This window comes from Plectrocnemia conspersa, unplaced genomic scaffold, assembly GCF_051122295.1.
Source record: "Plectrocnemia conspersa isolate PC_06_02 unplaced genomic scaffold, ASM5112229v1 ptg000005l, whole genome shotgun sequence".
Taxonomy (NCBI): Eukaryota; Metazoa; Arthropoda; class Insecta; order Trichoptera; family Polycentropodidae; genus Plectrocnemia; species Plectrocnemia conspersa.
In genome coordinates, this window is record NW_028277169.1 from 6,201,028 (window position 1) to 6,219,186 (window position 18,159).

At 36.5% G+C, this 18,159-nt stretch overlaps 5 protein-coding genes across 8 annotated transcripts; 4 read left to right on the plus strand and 1 right to left on the minus strand.

Moving 5' to 3' along the window:
* Positions 1-983: 983 nt before the first annotated feature.
* Positions 984-3,395, plus strand: LOC148234699 (uncharacterized). 2 transcript variants are annotated; one of them, XM_088186998.1, is made up of 5 exons: positions 984-1,046; positions 1,177-1,220; positions 1,284-1,362; positions 1,423-1,487; positions 1,556-3,395. In XM_088186998.1, the coding sequence occupies exons 1-5, from the start codon at positions 1,028-1,030 to the stop codon at positions 2,348-2,350; spliced, it is 1,002 nt and encodes a 333-aa protein (XP_088043124.1). In that variant the 5' UTR covers positions 984-1,027; the 3' UTR covers positions 2,351-3,395. The 2 variants fall into 2 exon arrangements, with proteins under 2 accessions (XP_088043124.1, XP_088043125.1); XM_088186999.1 differs by having other exon boundaries at positions 995-1,046; positions 1,147-1,220.
* A 1,718-nt stretch (positions 3,396-5,113) lies between these two features.
* Positions 5,114-10,131, plus strand: LOC148234700 (uncharacterized). Of its 2 annotated transcripts, none has more exons than XM_088185512.1 (5): positions 5,114-5,573; positions 7,633-7,782; positions 7,838-8,005; positions 8,265-8,429; positions 9,263-10,131. In XM_088185512.1, the coding sequence occupies exons 2-5, from the start codon at positions 7,674-7,676 to the stop codon at positions 9,841-9,843; spliced, it is 1,023 nt and encodes a 340-aa protein (XP_088041638.1). In that variant the 5' UTR covers positions 5,114-5,573; positions 7,633-7,673; the 3' UTR covers positions 9,844-10,131. The 2 variants fall into 2 exon arrangements, with proteins under 2 accessions (XP_088041638.1, XP_088041637.1); XM_088185511.1 differs by having other exon boundaries at positions 7,650-7,782.
* Positions 10,132-10,261: 130 nt separating this feature from the next.
* Positions 10,262-12,358, plus strand: LOC148234701 (uncharacterized). The gene is made up of 2 exons (XM_088185513.1): positions 10,262-10,499; positions 10,877-12,358. Exons 1-2 carry the CDS (start codon positions 10,262-10,264, stop codon positions 11,239-11,241), a joined length of 603 nt encoding a protein of 200 aa, XP_088041639.1. The 3' UTR covers positions 11,242-12,358.
* LOC148234702 (uncharacterized) lies at positions 11,254-14,920 on the minus strand. Of its 2 annotated transcripts, none has more exons than XM_088185509.1 (3): positions 14,544-14,920; positions 13,779-14,481; positions 11,254-12,243 (listed from the first exon to the last, which is right to left on the minus strand). In XM_088185509.1, exons 1-3 carry the CDS (start codon positions 14,913-14,915, stop codon positions 11,279-11,281), a joined length of 2,040 nt encoding a protein of 679 aa, XP_088041635.1. In that variant the 5' UTR covers positions 14,916-14,920; the 3' UTR covers positions 11,254-11,278. The 2 variants fall into 2 exon arrangements, with proteins under 2 accessions (XP_088041635.1, XP_088041636.1); XM_088185510.1 differs by having other exon boundaries at positions 12,738-14,481.
* A 779-nt stretch (positions 14,921-15,699) lies between these two features.
* Positions 15,700-16,275, plus strand: kud (oligosaccharyltransferase subunit 5 kud). The gene is made up of 2 exons (XM_088185514.1): positions 15,700-15,858; positions 15,930-16,275. Exons 1-2 carry the CDS (start codon positions 15,787-15,789, stop codon positions 16,167-16,169), a joined length of 312 nt encoding a protein of 103 aa, XP_088041640.1. The 5' UTR covers positions 15,700-15,786; the 3' UTR covers positions 16,170-16,275.
* The last annotated feature ends 1,884 nt before the right edge of the window (positions 16,276-18,159 follow it).

An 18,159-nucleotide genomic window follows, 5' to 3' on the forward strand; every position in this document is an offset into this window, starting at 1 on the left:
CATTATATCTTTGGGCCATCGCTATAAATATTATTTAAACTAAAGTTAGTTTGTATTAAAATTATTTAACGAAGTAAAAATAATAAATATACTCGTCAAGTCGAAAAATAATTTAACAGTGCAGGAATATTCTGCGCTTTGACGTAAATCTCCCGACGATAGACAAACAAATACTGACGCACGTTTGAAACGCCGTCGGATGCGTGCGCCAGACAGGGCAAGTCAGAGCGTGGGGCACCTTGCCCTAGCTCTCACACGCCCTTGTGCATCTAACTCGCACGCGTACAAGCGAATCCGTGCGAGAGAAAAGGGGATATACTCACCCTTCTCTCTCGGCGCCAATCGACCACACGCTGGAGTTCGCCGTTAACAGTGTGGGAGAGCGAGGGACCTATTTGGAGCTTGAATTCCCAACCTCCTTAGAAGAAGTAAAACTCTTTGAACACCCAACCTAGGTAGTGTCCTTTGGACTACCAATGACGAGCAAAGCATTGCATTTCAACACCAGTTGGCCAATAAGGGCTCGGCTCTTAGAGACCGAGGGCTAAAGCTGGAACTGAGGCATCACGTAAAGTGATGTACAAGGATGAAGCGCGGAAATTCAATAGCATGCAAAGTTAATGCTATGCAATAGATTTGCAGGTGGTCAGGAGAGACTCTAACAAAGAATGTGGTACTACTGAGACTCTTAACAAATAATGTAGTACTACGGGGGGGGGGGGTAGATCCCTCTCATCCGGCCCTTAAAAGCCGGATGCCGCCTATTGGGTTGGTCTCGTAGGGCCCTAGTACTGGTAACGGCAGTGGTTCTTGCAATGGAATAGGTAGCACAAGGTCTCTCACCCATCTCTCTTGCGAAATTCTCTGGACAAAACGGAATAGCATAGGCGAGTGAAAGTTAAACTACGAGGTTAAAGGAATATACACATAAATATAAAATTTCTTAAATTTAAATTATTTTTTGTCATGCACGATAATTTTTTGTATTTGGACCGAACGTTGTTGCTAAGCTGTCAATTCGCTTAGAATGGCGCTCATCAAAACTGGTACGATATATTTATATTTTAGTCATTATCCGATCGCAATTAACATATGAATTTTAATTAAAAACAAAACCATTTGTATTTTCATCAATTTGTTTGTTAGTTAATTAAGTTATCAACTTGATCTTTACAGAAATAGACATGGAAGACGACATGGCAACTTATTGTAAAGTAAAGGTATTGAAATGTAACATTATAACTGTTGATGCATATAACCCTAAATTGTGTTTTCTATTCAAGTTGTTAGACGTGAAAGACGAATACGACGCCAGCGATGATACAGCGAGAATAGAAGACGTTAACGACATGTTCGAAATAGGTTAAGCATACATAATACAACATATTGATATACTTTTTAATTAATTTTAAATGATTTCAGATATGCACGACGTTAAAGATATACTTAAGGCGAATACTATTCAACAAATTGACAATGTGACCAAAGTAATAGTCCAACATATTCAAATTTCAATCTATACAATATAATATTAACGAATAAAATTTATTTTTAGAAGTCAGAAACGAAGTCAAAAGTTATAAGTAAGTGTGAAAAATGTGGAAAAACGTTTAAACATAAAACAAACCTTACACGTCATATGATAACTCATAGCGATGTTTATAATTTTAAATGTGAAAAATGTGAAAAAGCGTTTAAATTGAAAAGAATACTTGTGCGTCATATGCTTACTCATTATAATATTTATGAATTTGAATGTGAAAAATGTGGAAAGGCATTTAAAACTAGATATGCACTTTTTACCCATATGACAACTCATAGTAATATTTGTAACTTTGAATGTCAGAAATGTGGAAAAGCATTCAAATCCAAAAGAAGACTCACGTGTCACATGGTTACCCATAGCAATTTTTATCAATTTGAATGTGATAAATGTGGAAGAGCATTCAAAATTAAACCCATACTTAAAAGGCATATTCTAATTCATAGCGATGTTTGTAACTTTAAATGCGGAAAATGTGAAAAAGCATTCAAATATAAAAAATTACTTTTACAGCATATGATAACTCATAGTGATGTTTATGACTTTGAATGTGACAAATGTGGAAAAGCATTCAAAACCAAAATATTACTTTCGAGTCATACGCTGACTCATAAAAGCATTTATGATTTTGAGTGTGAACTTTGTGGAAAAGCATTCAAAACTAAACCCGTACTTAAAGCGCATATTCTAATTCATAACGATGTTTGTAACTTTAAATGCGGAAAATGTGAAAAAGCATTCAAATATAAAAAATTACTTTTACAGCACATGATAACTCATAGGAATGTTTGTGAATTAAATAAATGAGTAATTGTTTTCATTTTCGTACATTTAGATTTATTAAATTATATTTTAAAAGTTGTTATTGTAAAACACAATGTAACATTTTATTGTGTAAAGATAGTTTGTATTTGTACTCAAAGACAAGATAAAGTGTTCTTCTAGTATTAAACTCGCTACAGACGCGCACTGTACATCTTCACTGACTCCTGTGTAATTGCATTCACCAAAACTAATGACGGTCGCAGTTTCCACCTGCCTACAGAAAGAAGTCGCCACTCAAATCTACCTGATGAGTCCCGGGATTATAAAACATAATCCCGAAATTTTCGCGATTGATTGATTGATTTATCAAGCACAATCGAATTATTATTAACAAAATCGTTATATTTCGTGTACATTCTTGCGCGAATTGCACGTGCCTTCTGTGGAATACCGGATGCTCGCGGATAATAAATTATTTACTGCATTAGGCATTGATGATAACATCGAATATAAAAAATCATTGTATTTAAATAATTTCAAGGGTGAAAAATTTAAAATAGCAAAACTAGAGCTCATTTAAGTTGATAAATAATGTTTTAATCAAAAGAAAAGAAAAGAAAATTCCAACTAAATCTTTGGAATCATGCTATGAAAAAAATGAGCCACTAATAACGTCATCAATCGAATTTACTTCAACGCAGTCGTCCCACATAAAACCCCCATCAATTGAACAAGAAACAATAGTTACAGGATGAAATAGCAAAAAGTTTGAAATTTCACTAGCCTCATGTCCATTATAAACCAAGAAATGATGTTATTTGAAAATGGAGGATCACATCGAACTGGTATATAAATATTTAATGACAATACCCCCAACAAGTGTAGAGGCTAAACGTGCTTTTTCAGCAGCAGGCTGCTTAGGAACCAAAATCAGATCTAGGCTAAATGAAACGCTTGATGCTTTGATGTTACATCGTGCAATGTATTAAAAATAATGTTTTCCATTAATTATGTCTATGAATGTACATATGTACATACATTGTCAAATGTTCATTTTTTAAGTTCTCAAATAAATATATAAAACTGTTTCACTTTTTTATTTTCTATTTTAAACCCAAATCTAAAATTATACGTACTTTATAAAAACATATATTTTATACATTTTAAATTATTTTTATCGATAAAATTACATAGCTAATATTAAATAAATATGAAAATTATCCCGGGATCAAAATTTTGGCCCGGGACTGGAGAATCCCTAGTCCCAACTATAATCTATTGAAAACACATCTTTTTCATTTCAATCTTCGATTATAATTAAATTAAAACAATACCTCTTTGGATCGCATCAGATATCTCGCGATCTCCTCACAGTATACCTAAAATTTGTTTGTCAAAATCCGGTGAACTTCCACTTACAATAGATATGACCAATATCTTCCATCTACCCGTCAAATTCTTCATTAATCTGTTATTTTTTTAGTCCATATATTAATAAATAAAACTCAATTGTTTCATAATTCAGTTATATACAATATAGTACATATCGGCTATGGCCAATTCAATATTTAAAGTGTCGTCATGAGGATCTTGAAATTCAGAGTTGTTAATCATATCTTCGGCGTCTGAGAAATTAAGAGCACTGTCCGCTAAAAACAAACGCTTAAATTAATTCATAGTTATAACTGCAAATAATTGTAAATTATATTTAACTCTAGTAAAAGGCTGAACTAATTGATTAGGCAAGAAACGGTATTGTTTCAGGAGTTGTCAATGTTTCATCAAAGATTTAGTCGTTCGTGTCGAATAAAATATTGTAGGATTCTGTTCTAGTAATTCTTGAAATTTTTCAATAGGTTTGATGGCTAAAAAATTTTTATTAAATATTAATACCCAAAAGTAAGTACAATATGTCAATAGTCAATCATAATCTGATAAAATACAATTAAAAATGAATGTTACCGATTATATAAATACAAGAATTGAATTAGTAAATCCATCAGACAAGAAAATTTTAAATGATATTTACTAAATGTTTGTACATATTCACAAAATATAGTAAATAAGCGCACTGGTTTTAAAACTTCTTCTTTCATCAGAACGAGGTTTAGTGGTATTTTGTCGCTTGCCTTTAAAATAAACTAGGGGGCCTATTTATACATGTATTTACTTAGGTTTATTATTGCCAAAACTTGGTGGCACTTCGTGACGGCCGCTCTTCTCGTGTTGACTCTGGCGGTCTCGCACGCCGGTGCGGGCCCCGCGCACCGTTCACTATATGTTTATAAATAACATGTAACTTCAAATCTTAAATAAAATACTACTGTAGCGGCTCAATATGTGTCTAATTGTCTCCTGTCCCCAAAGTAGCATATAATATTCTTATTTTATGATTTTTTGTTCGCTTATTTCTATGTATTATTTTGTTGTGTATTAATGTCTTTAAATGAACAAATTCCATATTTTTTAATCGTCCCGCATTCTAACAGCAAATCTAATCACAAAATTCCCCCTCAAAATAAGGGCTGATTTACACGCTGCCAGTTGCTGGCATGCCAGCTAGAAATTGACTGGCGGGTCTTAAACAAATATTAATTTATAAGCATAACAAATATTTTTGTTTTGCTGGCACGTCAGCTCCCCTTTCCACCACACTACCGTACTGGCGCAAGGTGAGTAGTGCTTTTTCGCAACAATAATTCTTTCAGTTGCTGGCACTGTGAAAACGGTAAGACAGGGCAAAATTTCAAAGTTTCTTCGTGTTCGGAAAGTTATGACATGAGCGGCGTCGCGTGCGTTATGGCCAACTTAAAACGCGATAAATTATTTTGACAGGTGTCATCTCGATGGCAAGATGGATCACAAAGTCTGTTTTCAATGTCAGAAAATGACCAACAGCACTTACAACAGGCTGATATGCGACAGCTGCGGCCACTACAAGTGTCGACTTTGCCTGCTGCAGGAGCTCGATCGTTGCAAAGCGTGCGCGACCGAAAAGGGCGATACGCCGGAGATTTATTCCCAGCCGTTGAGGTTTTTCTCCCGGAGCATCGAGCAGAACGCCAATCATCAACAGCAAACGGACGTCGCTCCCGCCGACCTTTCCATTAAAAAGAGCAGCGCGGAGAACGAGAGGATGCAACTTTACGTAGACATTTCCGATCCTCCGTCTCGCTGTTCCAAATGCGACGAGAGAGTTGCGTCCGATTCTCCCCACGTTTGCGATTCTCTCAACGCACCCAAGAAATGTCCCCTGTGTGAAAACGTAAGTCGTCGACTACTGAAATTCTCTACCAAATAAAGCCTTTCAGTCGATTTTCGAACTTCGATTTACTTTTTTCTTATTCGCTTACGATCGCAACTTAGATATTGGGTTAAGTCAAAGAGAGCAAATATCGAAGTTATATGAGCACTTATTTATAACAGTGATTCACATATGTCCCGGAAGATTAATTTAGTTAGTCCCTCCCCCTGGAAAAAAGATTCTAAACCAAAAATTCTCGGATTATTTCTCAAGGAAAATCTAAATATAAAAAAACAGTCGTATCTCTCTTGATAATATTTTACCAGTAGATATATAATTCTTCTGGTAGTTGCTAGTAAAATTATATGACTCCAACTTTTCCATATGTAGTAATAAATATATATTTACATACTTATCAATGTTTATTTACATGCAATTTATAAATGTGATGTCCCGTCCTTTGCGCGAATTAATAAAATAATATATATATATATATATATATAGTATATTTGTTATTAATTCGTTTTAAAATCTTATTAAATATTTTCAAATCAGACTAATATTTCAGTACTTATATATTAAATGATTTTGGTTAGTTAGAAAGGTTTTGGGATTTTCTAATGTCAGTACGACGTTTCTTAAAAACTATTATTTCATCGTTATATTTTAATCCCCATTGGTTCTTCTTCACTTTCATCCTCATTCTCTTTCTCTTCTGGTTGAATGATATTTGAAATTACATCTGTATCACTCACCGATCACACAAATCGTATATTAACCACTCCTTAATGTTTTATTAATAAAAATTTTAAGTCTTGTAAATTTTTTATTAGTTCATATGTTTTACGTATTCGTTATAAACAAAAAAACTTTTTACCCACAATTTAGTACTCAAAATTGAAATGAAATAGTTATATTCATACGAAATATTTTTCTAAATTAGATAATTTTGATGATTAACTGAATTAACATTATTATTCAACATCATTTGTAAATTCGGTTTTCATTATATATTTTTAAAACCTTAACTACCCTTAAATATATAGTTCCAACTTTGTTTTATATTTTTCATTTTTAATATATCTTATACTATCATATATAATATAATAATACTTTTCTCGACAAAAATAATATATTTTATAAATATTTCATTTATAATTCTGATAAAAAAATAAAATATGGTGCAGGGCACATATGAACTAGGATCGCATTTGATTAATGTGTTTTTTAACATTGAAAACCAGATTATTAAATCGCATCTAAATCTTGTTATTTGTGAAACATCCATTTGCTGTTCATACCCAAACCTAACCTAATGAAAGTTATAAAACTATAATTTTTTAGAACCCATTAGATTAGGTTTGGGTTTGAACAGCAAATGGACGTTTCGCAACCGTCAAATTGCATTTCATAGACATTTAAAAGCAGCATATAATTTCACTAGCGCCTATAATTTCATTGGCGTCAAATCCAAAACACAAACTAAGCCAACTCATCTCTCAGGGGAAAATAAGCGGAAGAAAAAGTACAGACGTCGCATTTCACATATTGCTCCATAGTTTGTCTGCACTTGGATATTCCACTTGTGTTTTAGAAATATGATTACTATTATTATTACGGACTTCTGATATGAGAGAATTTGTCAAAGTGTATTCAAACCGAATTTTGACCAGTAGGGGGGGTTTGGTTTAGATTTGTTTCATGCGATTCTCACAATGTTAATATAAACGCTAGATAATTGAGCTTTTTTACTGTGACGGCGACGGCTCCATTTTATTGCTTTTGACGTGTATTTTTGACTTCTGAGAAGGGATAATTGTTTTTTGCGCTCTCCTATTGGTCAAAATTTGGTTTAGATATGTTACATTCGATTCTCACTTATTGCTAGTCGTAATATTATTATAAAGAACGTTAAATAAACGAGCGTTTCTATTGCAATAGCACGATTTTATTACTTTTGGCGTAGATTCTAAACAAGTTATAAAAATGCATGTCATTTAATAAAATAAAATATTATAAATTTTAATGAAATGAAAATATTAAAAAATAACCACTGACTAGCCAACTTTATTTATGATAGACAAATATTGTCTTCAGATCTTCGACAGACTCTCTTCTTTCATGAAACACATCTCAGAACACAGCGATCGAAAAGCTTATTTCTGCAATGTCTGCGGAGCTTACTTCGGCACAAAATCGAAGCTTACCAGACACCTGCTGACGCATTCGGGTAAAATTGACTGTTCTTTATCGTATCGTAAAGATCTTAACTGACAATATTGCAGGTGTCAAATCGTACGGATGTTCTCTCTGCGATGCCAAGTTTAACAACGCTCATTCGCTGCGGAAGCACGGTTTAATTCACTCCGGCCTCAAACCTCATAAATGCGAGACTTGCGGAAAGGAGTTTCGCGACTCGTCCAACTTGAAGAAACACGAGCTGAAGCACAAAGGTATACTAATGCAGAGGAGAGATAGAATACATAAAAAATGCAATAAGTACTGTAACTTAAGGTGACTAGAGTCCTCAAAAATTTTGTCCATTGTCCTCCTTGAACAAAAATTTCCATGATGACCATATTTTTTAGTCATTATTTCCAATATGGCATTTTTATTTTTTGTGTCCTTTGATATTTTCAAAATCTGGTCACCTTATGCTACACTTTTGCTTTTTTTTATCTCGCTTTTTTAACAACGATTCTTTATGAGCAGGTTTTAAATACACTTGTACTGATTGTGGCAAGCAATATAAAATGCGATGGTCGCTGGTGATCCACGCCAAGAGTCACGTCAACGATGCTCCTTGGACTTGCTCCAAATGTCCCAAGTCTTTCTATACCAAGAAAGACAGAAACCGACACGAGATCACTCACACGGGTATGAAGTTTAGCGAGTTTAATGATTTCGGCTCTTTAAAATGTAATATTATATATAGTGATCAAAAATATTACACAAATGCAGCTGTATAAATTATAATACTAAAATCGACAACTGTGCAACCTCTGTATATGTTACAATTCGATCATCTCGATACGCATATTTATAAAATCCCACTGTGACGAAACCCATATTTGAAGTTAGATATAAACCTATAAATTGTAATAAAAGATATGGAAGTAATAACTGGAAACATAGTTTTTGATAAAAAAAATGTTGTAACTTGCTATTTCACTTCTGTTGAATTATCATTAATTCAACAGAATTAATAACTATTATTCTGGCTCTTGTTGAAAAAAATGTAAATTTCTTTATAAAGATGTAAAGCTAATTCTTTGATAGAACTCATATCATAACTTATTCTTCGTTTCGTGTGACTAAAAACTTAACCAGTTCTTCTACCATATAGACTGTATTTATTATTTAATTCACACTTACCAAGTTTCCATCTGGCCGCTTAGAAATGCTTTAAGCTTATGTCTATTCTTTGTAAATCTTTATAGCCGGTACTTATCAAAAACGTAAACTTTTTATTTCGCTCAACGTCCAAAGGATTTTTCAGTAATGAAAAATAAAAATAAATTGTATTTAAAAAATTGCGTTTAACTTGACATACTTTTTTTTAGTTTACTAAACTTTATAAAAATATTTGTAAGACGTTTATTTATTTCATGATGAACTTGAAGTTTGTTTTATTAACGTCATAGCATGATTTAAAATAATTAAAAAAATATTCGACGTCACCGATAATGCTTAAATTTGTTTGATTTCAGATTTGAAGCAGTTTACATGCCCGTGGTGCAAACCTGCGACGCATTTTAGAAGAAAAGACAATTTGGATAGGCATGTTCGCAATGCGCACGCTAACGCTGAAAGCCAGCCGACGAGCGTTCCCGAGGAAGAGCGTCCCTCGCAAGTCAGATCAGCGTGCCGAGTGGACGGTAGCGCCGAAGAGAACAGATTGAAGATCCTGGAGGCAAACAACGGGCGGGAATCCGTGATAATCAAGTCACGGTCGGACGATAAAAGAGCCGAGACTGCGAAAGTCGAACCTTGTCCCGTGAATTTGGTCCTAGTTCCCGAGACGGAGTTCATTCCCAAGACGTTCGCTAGCTCCGCTTCGAGATTCGACTCGGACACTCGGTACATACATAAAAAGGTGCATTACGACATCAAAAAGTCGCTGCCGTTTTCCAAATATTCGGACTTTGATGACGAAAAGGCCAGGAGGTGCATCGATAGATTTTCGTCCAACAACAAAAGCGACGGCGGCGACGCCAAAGTTTCCTTTTCGCCGGACACCATCGAGCTCTATAAGAAGATATTGTGTCCGAGTTATAAAAACGATGGTTGATATATTTAGAACGTTTGAGAACCGGCGTCGCGGAACAAAGTAGAAAAGTCAATTTATATGCGTCAAATTTAGACGGAAACAAATGACCTAGGTATGGATATATTTATAGTCGGTCGAGCCTTGAATATTAGCCAAAGATAGTTTCCCAAATTCTTTCTCGGAGGCGGATTGAAAAAATAGGCCAATTATAATACGAGAAATTTATTATTAAGACTGGAATTTTTACGAGCGACGCGAGACGATAGACTGATACGTGTATAAAAAAATAAAATCCGATTTCGACGAATATATTTTTGTATTATTTTTTAAGTAGTTTTTTTCGAGAAGACTACTCGTATGACCCTCTCCTTGTCGTCTGGCGAATTTAAATTCCTTTCTTTGCCATTTTACTTTGTCGAAGTGCAAAAGCTAGACTACTATGGACGTCTCGAGCGATATGACGAGCGACGTGAGTCGATTATATAAAGAAGGAAATTGGAGGGAGATCGTCGAAAAGTATCACAACGCTCCAGATAGAAGCAAACTGCTTTGGGTGTTTCTGAGCGAAGAGAACCTCGGCTTCATAGACGACGTGTTGAAGATCAACAATCTGAAGAGCATCTTGAGCATCGGTTGCGGCAGCGGACTGCTCGAATGGATTATATCGCAGGCGTTAGGTTAGTCATCGTTCTTCGATAAAATAAAATAATATTTTGCCATAAAGATAAAAATAGTTCATGCTCGATAACATTTTTTTTTAATAATACGCATTAACATGGGTGCGTTTTAACAGAAAATAATTTTAAGAGATAAATATGTACATTTAAATAAATACTTTGTTCCATAAAACGAATTGTTTGTGCATTTATATAAGATAAATATTTTAAATATGGCTCATTTGACATGTGGATGATAAGGGATATTAAATTTTTCTACGGTGTTGAAAATCAGACGAGATTTCTCCTTGTACGTTTGGCGAATTTGGCGAAGCGCATCCGACTTCCTTACATTTGAGAAAGGGAAACTTCATATGATATTTTTCATGTTTTTTCAGACGTTCCAGTATTAGGCGTCGAAGTAGACGACGCTTGGTGGAACTGTAAATATGCGCCTCCTACGTTCATTCCTCTCCATATGGCGAAACTGTCGTTAAACGACGACGACGCTACGAAGAAACTTCTAGAAAACGACAGTGCGGCTTTGATGTTCTGCTACTTCAACAACCGTACGGCGTTTTTGAACTATTTAGACAATTACAGAGGCTCAACGTTGATCATAATCGGGCCGGGAGAAGGCAGAAACACTCACACGGATCCGACGCCCTTCGAACCCGAGATCGACGAGTCGTGGACGCTGTCGTCATACTGCGAAGTTCGCAGCTCCAAAGACTATGTCGCCGTTTACGCGAAAACATCATAGAAACGAAAAGGCGAGAGTTGCGATAATTTTTATTTATTTATAATGCATAATTGCCGAAAAAAGACGATTTGATATCGCACGAGGTGTCGTCTACGATGATGATCTTGGGCAGCTCGACGTCCTGCGCGAATTTGCCACGATCAGGTCGGATGGTCTCGTAGATCGGAAGACCGAACTCGCGCTGGATCGGATCGTTGGAAAAGTCGAACTCGGGCGAATTCGACTCGCCCGATCTAGTGTCGTTCATCTTGTTCTCGCACTTTAAAAACGCTTCGGAGTAATCGTCCGAGTAAGCCTTGTCTTCGTTTTTGGCGTACGTTGGCGCGAGGAATTCTTCCGTGACCGCGAAGGCCGCGTCCGAGTAATTATCGTTGAACGCCAAATAGGGAGATCTACCGTCGAAGAACACCATCTCCGACTGAGACGAACTACCCGAGTCGACGGTGACGATCGGCAGGAAATTGGATCCGGACTGCTGCAAATTGGGATCGACGAACAGAGACGAGACGTCGCAGTAGTCCAAGTTGCAGTCCGCAGTCGGCGACCCTTCGGACGGATCGAACAAGGGATAGATGTCGAATTGTTGCAGATCGTTGGAGCCTTTCAGTATCAGATTGCTCTTGACCGATATCTTGGGAGTTTTCTCGGGCTTGGGATCGTCGGGAGAATCCGGCTTGTTGAGGTCGACCATGCTCTTTACGGATATGATCTTGGCGCCGCCGGATTCCGCCGTTTGATTTTTGTGCGTCGATAAATGGACGTTGTAGTTCTTCTCGCTGACCGAAACGTACGAGCAGACAGAGCATGCGTGCAGAGAATTCATCTTCAGTCCGGGGTGCTTCAACTTAACGTGCGCTTTGATGGACGACGCTTGGATACATTCGTAGGAGCAATGGTCGCATTTGTAGGGTTTCCGTTCGGTGTGCTGCATCAGGTGGCGTCTGAGAGTGCTCTTGTTGGAGAACTTAGAGTTGCACTCGGAGCACTGATACGGCTTTTCGCCTGAAATTAAACAAAAAATGCATAAAAAAATATTATTAACAACTAATAAAAATCTAACAATGTATAAATAAATACTATTCGTGTCGTAACTTTCTAATATAATTTATTAATCTTTTTTAATGTTTTTCTTTTAATATATAATCACATCGATCATCAAACGGCAATTGTCATTTGGATGAAACATTTGTTTTTGTGTACTTTATAGTTTTGTGATGCAAACATATTTTAAATAATTCAATTTTTAAAGGAGACACTAAAAATATTTTTACATATATGCAGGAACAGCATTAATGGGGGAGGGGGGGTGGGCAGGTGAATGCATTTGCCTCTCATTGAATTTGGTCAAAAAAATGCATGTCATTTAGTGAAATACTATGAATCTTAATGAAATATTTAAAAAAACAATCACTGACGGTCGAAACTGAAATGCCATCTTGTGAAAAATTATTTCTATTACACTTTTTTATCTATACTATAAAATAGAAAATACGTACGTTCGTCTGTCGTGATGACAGAATGATGAACAGTAGCGACGTGACATTTGCACATGTCACTTTGGCTGCCGTCAACTGTACTATTTTCAACTTTTAAGTTAAAAGTTTAGCTACTGCAATACGCGAAGACAAGGACTAAAAATATTGTATATACAGGGACGTCATTTGGGGGGGAGGAGCATTTGCCCCCCCCCTTGAATTTGGCCTGAAAAATGAATGTAATTTAATGAAATACTATGAATCTTAATGAAATCGAAATGTTAATCAACGACAACTGACTGGCTAAATTTTGCCCCCCCTCCTTCTGGAAAAAGCTGAAATTATCGGATTATCCTCTAAAGGAAATATAAGACAAATCAGTTTCGAATCTATTTCGAAAATATTCTTTTAAAATATGTAATATCCATGAAATCATATCAGAAAACATTTGTTAGACAAACAGTATTATACTGTAAATGTAAAAATAGATGGGATTTAAAAAAAGTTAAAATTTTAAAATAGCAAGTGCTACCTATGAGCAGACATTTAAACATGCCAGGTTTTATTTAATGAATAGTTAAAGCCGTTGTTATCCAATAAGGGTAAATTTTTTGATGGAAAGGCAATTAAATGATTTTTTGTTACAAAAATACTATTTAAAATTGTAATTTTAAGTTTAATGATAAATATGTATTTCATTTATGTAATTTATATTAGGAATATCAAGAAAAATAGTTTGGTCTTTAGCTTTTGACCAGTAGAGTACATTAAAAAAAATTTAAATTCATATTCTCTAAAAAATACACATGTCTTTTGTTTGATCTATTTAAATATTACATGTGATTAACTTTAGAATTACAAAAGACGCATAAGTGCGTCAATAAAATATTTATTTAATTGTAATTTAATAAGTAACACTCAATTACAACAATGTAATAATCAAATTGTCGCTTTATGTTGATCGCTTTCTTAATGCGTTGTTACTTTAGGATATATATACCGTTGGAATTGACCGCTCACAAGTCGCGAGTCATTATAAGAGGCGCGATACTTGCGTAGTACCTGTGTGCGATCTGACATGCAGCAGAAGGGAGCTCTTGGTGTAGGACGAATATTGGCATTGGTTGCAGTCGAACAGCTTGACTTTGTCGTGGACGTTCCTCTTGTGCGTTTCCAGGTGTCTCGGTGTGCTCAGTTCCAATTTGCAGACGTCGCAGGGATACTTTTTTAATACGCCTTCTTTCTTTTTGTGTCTGTTCCGGTGGTTGGCCAGCTGCTTGCTGTTCTTGAAGGCCATGGAGCAGGCGTCGCATTCGTAGTTCTTCTCGTCCGAATGTATCTTCTTGTGGATGTTGTTGAGCCGGTTGAGGCTGTACGCTCTGTAGGGGCATCGGTCGCACTTGTGGAGCTCCACGTCGATCCGATGTTCCTTCCACAGGTGATTGTGCAACGTCTCCAGGTTGACGAAGCGCCGTTCGCATTCGCGACAGCGCAGCTCTTTGGTGCCGCCGACGTGACACGCCTCGTGATACTCGACGCTCTCGGGCAGGTTCAGTCTCACTCCGCAGTCTCGGACGGAGCATTTGTAGCCGAAGTTTCGAGCGACGAAATTATCGTCGGACGCGTTTCTGTATTTCGAGATGCCCGAACTCCTGGCTCCGTTCGGCCGGCCTGTTTTGGAGTACGAAGTCTTCGAGGACGCTTTTTTCTTCTCGTCTCCGTCGGGCGTTTGATCTCGGACGTTTAAGGAAGCGTCGCCGTTCACCTGCCGATAGTGAAAAATAAGTTATCGATTCGGTCCACGGTGGCGGAAGAAAACGGCGGTACCTCGCTCGCTTCGGGGGGGCGATCGCTCGCCGCTTCGGAGGGGGTCTTCCTTCGGAGCTCGTCGACGAACAGGGCGAGCAGCAGCCGGGCGTCCGCGGGTGTGGCTCTGTGGTGATAGTGGAGGTGCGACTGGAAGAAGTCGACCGTGAAGAATCGGTCCGGACAGGCGGGGCAAGACAGAAGGGCGTCGGCCGCGGTGAAGGGGGCCTTCGAGTGCACGGAGGTCGAGTGGCACTTCATGTCGTCGACGGACAGGCAAAGAAACGGGCAGCGATGACACTTGTGCAGGTCGAGGCCTCCGAACTTTTCCGACGAGAAACTGAGGGTCTCCATTTCGGTGACATTTCTCATTTGACGTTTGACGTTTGACATAACGTAAATAAGTTGCCATAACGAAAATGTGCAATTCGAATCGAAAACATTTCGACTGAAAAACATCTTTCTAGTGCTAAAGTAAAAATCTATAGGTGTTAAATATTTTATAGCGACCCCAAGACGCAGCACACGCGAAAGTGATGTCGTGTGATGAAGTGTGGGCCTATGCGCACCCGAGCCATCTTAACAGACTGCAGGTTGCACAAAACAAGATGCCCCGTGGTTCGTCAGAAACGTTGACATCCGCAAGGACACCAACACTAGGCTGATCATGGAGTTCGTGAAAGGGCTTTCCGTCAAGTTCCATAAGACACTACCCTTCGTACCGAACGAGACCATACAGAGGTTAAGCAGCACTGGCGACCCTTACGATGGACATCCTGAAGTTCAAACCGCCGCACACCAGCTAAGCAACGATTCAAACATGACAAGACAAACACATACCTCAAACAATTTTTTTTTTCATTTCAGGCAGCACAGCTGACGACCATCAGACGTTCTTGAATTTTCTAGGATTTACTTTAAAAAGAAAGATAACAATATTTTTATGAAAATGAAATTTATTGTATTATTGTGTTTCGAATAATGTCTAAACTCGGAAAAAAAACCACTTTCCGACCAATTCAAAGAAATAAAATATAATGTCTAACAAAAATAAATAATATTCTGAGCGAAATTGTTTTGACCCACAATATATACTGTACACTTTTTACATAATTTAACAATACAACATTGTTCGATGTTACCCCGTATAATGATAAATAAAAATAATTGAGACAGATTAAACATAAAAGAGATTTGCAAAGTTGATTTAAAAGAACGTTGGATCAAAACGAACGATTTATAATTATTTTTGGGGTGCGGCAACATGGCAACATGGCAGCACCAACGCCGAATAAACGTCAGTAGACATTGCGTGGCACCGGCCGGCATCATGGGGGTGAGGCGAAGTTAATGCGAACGGAAATTGTCGATTTGTACGCGCCCTGAACGGATTCTTTCGCTTTTCAGATCGAAGTAGAGTCTATGTCTCGTTACGTGTCGCCGGTGAACCCGGCGGTGTTTCCGCACCTGGCTCTGCTGCTGCTGGCCATCGGCGTCTTCTTCACCGCGTGGTTTTTCGTCTACGAGGTGACCGCCACCAAGAACTCGAGGGACGTCTTCAAGGAGCTGCTCGTGTCGCTGGTCGCCGCTATATTCTCCGGCTTCGGAGTTCTGTTCCTACTACTCTGGGTCGGCATATATGTGTGACGGACTCGAACTTATTCATAGGTCACAAATTGTACATGTATCGTTAAGAATATACTTATAGTTTTTTTTTGTTATTCGTTTCAATAAATTACAAACCTAATTCTAACTCCTGGTTGTGATCTTTTGTATCGTAGGTTGGGAAAGTCTCCGCGAATTATAACCATATAGAGATCATTCGAAGGTCAAATAATACAGAGTTGCATATTAAGTATTTTTTCTGTTCAAAGGTTCATTCAGTGTCAGTTTATTGTGTTGTCGTTTTGTCAAGATACATCTAGTAGCAAGTTTGAAAATAAAACAACTTAGAATTAAAATTATATAATAAAATAAAAACAATACTTATTTTTGTTATTATTAATAGTTGCTATTTATAAAATAATAAATGCTACTTATAAAAGTAATCTTATCCATTCATCCGAGTTCAAAGGTGCTATATAAAAAAACCTATAATATAAGTTGAAAATCTTAGGGGATAAAATTTAATAATCTTATCTCACTCCTTTGTATTTCCTTATCTTTTAATGATTCGTAGATTAATCTATCTTTTTGTTACCAGTACAAATTCGCAATAATTCCGAGATCCTCACTGTCTATTTGGTAAATTTCAGTATTTTCATTATTCTTCCATGTCAGACTTTGTCTACGTTATTATCGTGACAACATTGTATCGAAACTAATGCATCAAAAAGAGTTATTACCATTCCCAAACCTTTGCGGGTAATTTAATATTATTATTTACTTAATCTTTTATTTATAATAAATTTGTGCAAAAGGCAATTTATTTCCCAGTACCATGTCAGCAAAACGGCAATATACCTCACCCGAAGAAAAGCCACATGGTGTTCTTCACAATATACCCCCGCCCTATATTTGAATATACTTACAAAGTTTAGTATGAAGCAATGTATGCTCGAATTTAAACAATAGACGACAGGTCGAGCATATTAGGATATTGAGGAAAGTCATGGACATAGTTTGTCAGTAACGTTGATTCACACTCAAGGGACATCCTAAACTACAAACCGTATTAAAACTTCATTTCACGTAAACGCCAACATTAATACAACTTAAAAGGACTTCTCCAATCGTGGATTTTGACCTCGCCTAAGAAAAGACACCGTAACATCTACCAGCAACTTCTTTAATTATTTTTGGCTCTATTCCAACTTTAAAGTTTGAAAATCATGCATATATATGTATGTACATATATGAAAATTCATTATGAAAGATTTTGGGTTGTGTAAAAGGAGACATCCCTGCGATACCAAAAAATGGTCAATATAAATATATTTTTGGTTAGTGTAAATATATAAAGGTTAGTATTTTTTTTAAACTTGGTTAATAGCCATGATTATAATGTCATAAAGGAGCAAAAATAATGTTCTAATTCACTTATTGTAATTATTTTATTTTTTTCATTTGTTGTCTAATAAATATTTGAATTAATTATTTACAGTCGAAGCAACGTCTAGCGTTCGGCCTCCGTTCACAAATCCCACTCTGATTCTCCTTCTTACCAGTGGGTCGGGCCTATTTATACGGTTACATAAAAATTGAGAAATATCCAACGATAACATAAACAATAATATATATAAAAGGATATTTAAGTGATAACATTATCTGTATATTTATAACAATAATATAATAAATATTTATAATACTTGCACTTAGTACAACCTAAACTTAAATGATTATATATTTTTTGAAGTTTGGTTTATATGTTTAGGTAAGGTTTTGGTTTGAACATAAGATAGACGTTTCGCAACTGTCAACATGATAATGTTTGTTCAGTGTTGAATTATTTTTTTAGTGTCGAATAATAGTGGAGTATTTTATTTTTCGTGTAATATTGTTACAAGGTATTTAAATTGAATAGTAGTAGTCGTCGCGTCGTTCGTCAGGTTAGCTACTGCTCAGGCACCGGCCAAAAGCGCGAGTGTTGCCACTCTCTGCATTGCGGATTAGGGGGCTTAACAATATACTTGTGATT

Coding starts and splice junctions, on each gene's coding strand:
- LOC148234699 (XM_088186998.1), top strand. Junction 1,221..1,283: donor CAACTTATTGTAAAGTAAAG/GTATTGAAATGT, acceptor TTTCTATTCAAG/TTGTTAGACGTGAAAGACGA. Junction 1,363..1,422: donor TAACGACATGTTCGAAATAG/GTTAAGCATACA, acceptor AAATGATTTCAG/ATATGCACGACGTTAAAGAT.
- LOC148234700 (XM_088185511.1), top strand. CDS start 5,163: ATGGATCACAAAGTCTGTTTTCAATGTCAGAAAATGACCAACAGCACT. Junction 7,783..7,837: donor ACACCTGCTGACGCATTCGG/GTAAAATTGACT, acceptor ACAATATTGCAG/GTGTCAAATCGTACGGATGT. Junction 8,430..9,262: donor ACACGAGATCACTCACACGG/GTATGAAGTTTA, acceptor GTTTGATTTCAG/ATTTGAAGCAGTTTACATGC.
- LOC148234701 (XM_088185513.1), top strand. CDS start 10,262: ATGGACGTCTCGAGCGATATGACGAGCGACGTGAGTCGATTATATAAA. Junction 10,500..10,876: donor GATTATATCGCAGGCGTTAG/GTTAGTCATCGT, acceptor ATGTTTTTTCAG/ACGTTCCAGTATTAGGCGTC.
- LOC148234702 (XM_088185509.1), bottom strand. CDS start 14,915: ATGTCAAACGTCAAACGTCAAATGAGAAATGTCACCGAAATGGAGACC. Junction 14,482..14,543: donor GCCCCCCCGAAGCGAGCGAG/GTACCGCCGTTT, acceptor CACTATCGGCAG/GTGAACGGCGACGCTTCCTT. Junction 12,244..13,778: donor GCATGTCAGATCGCACACAG/GTACTACGCAAG, acceptor GTTTAATTTCAG/GCGAAAAGCCGTATCAGTGC.
- kud (XM_088185514.1), top strand. CDS start 15,787: ATGGCAACATGGCAGCACCAACGCCGAATAAACGTCAGTAGACATTGC. Junction 15,859..15,929: donor CACCGGCCGGCATCATGGGG/GTGAGGCGAAGT, acceptor TTCGCTTTTCAG/ATCGAAGTAGAGTCTATGTC.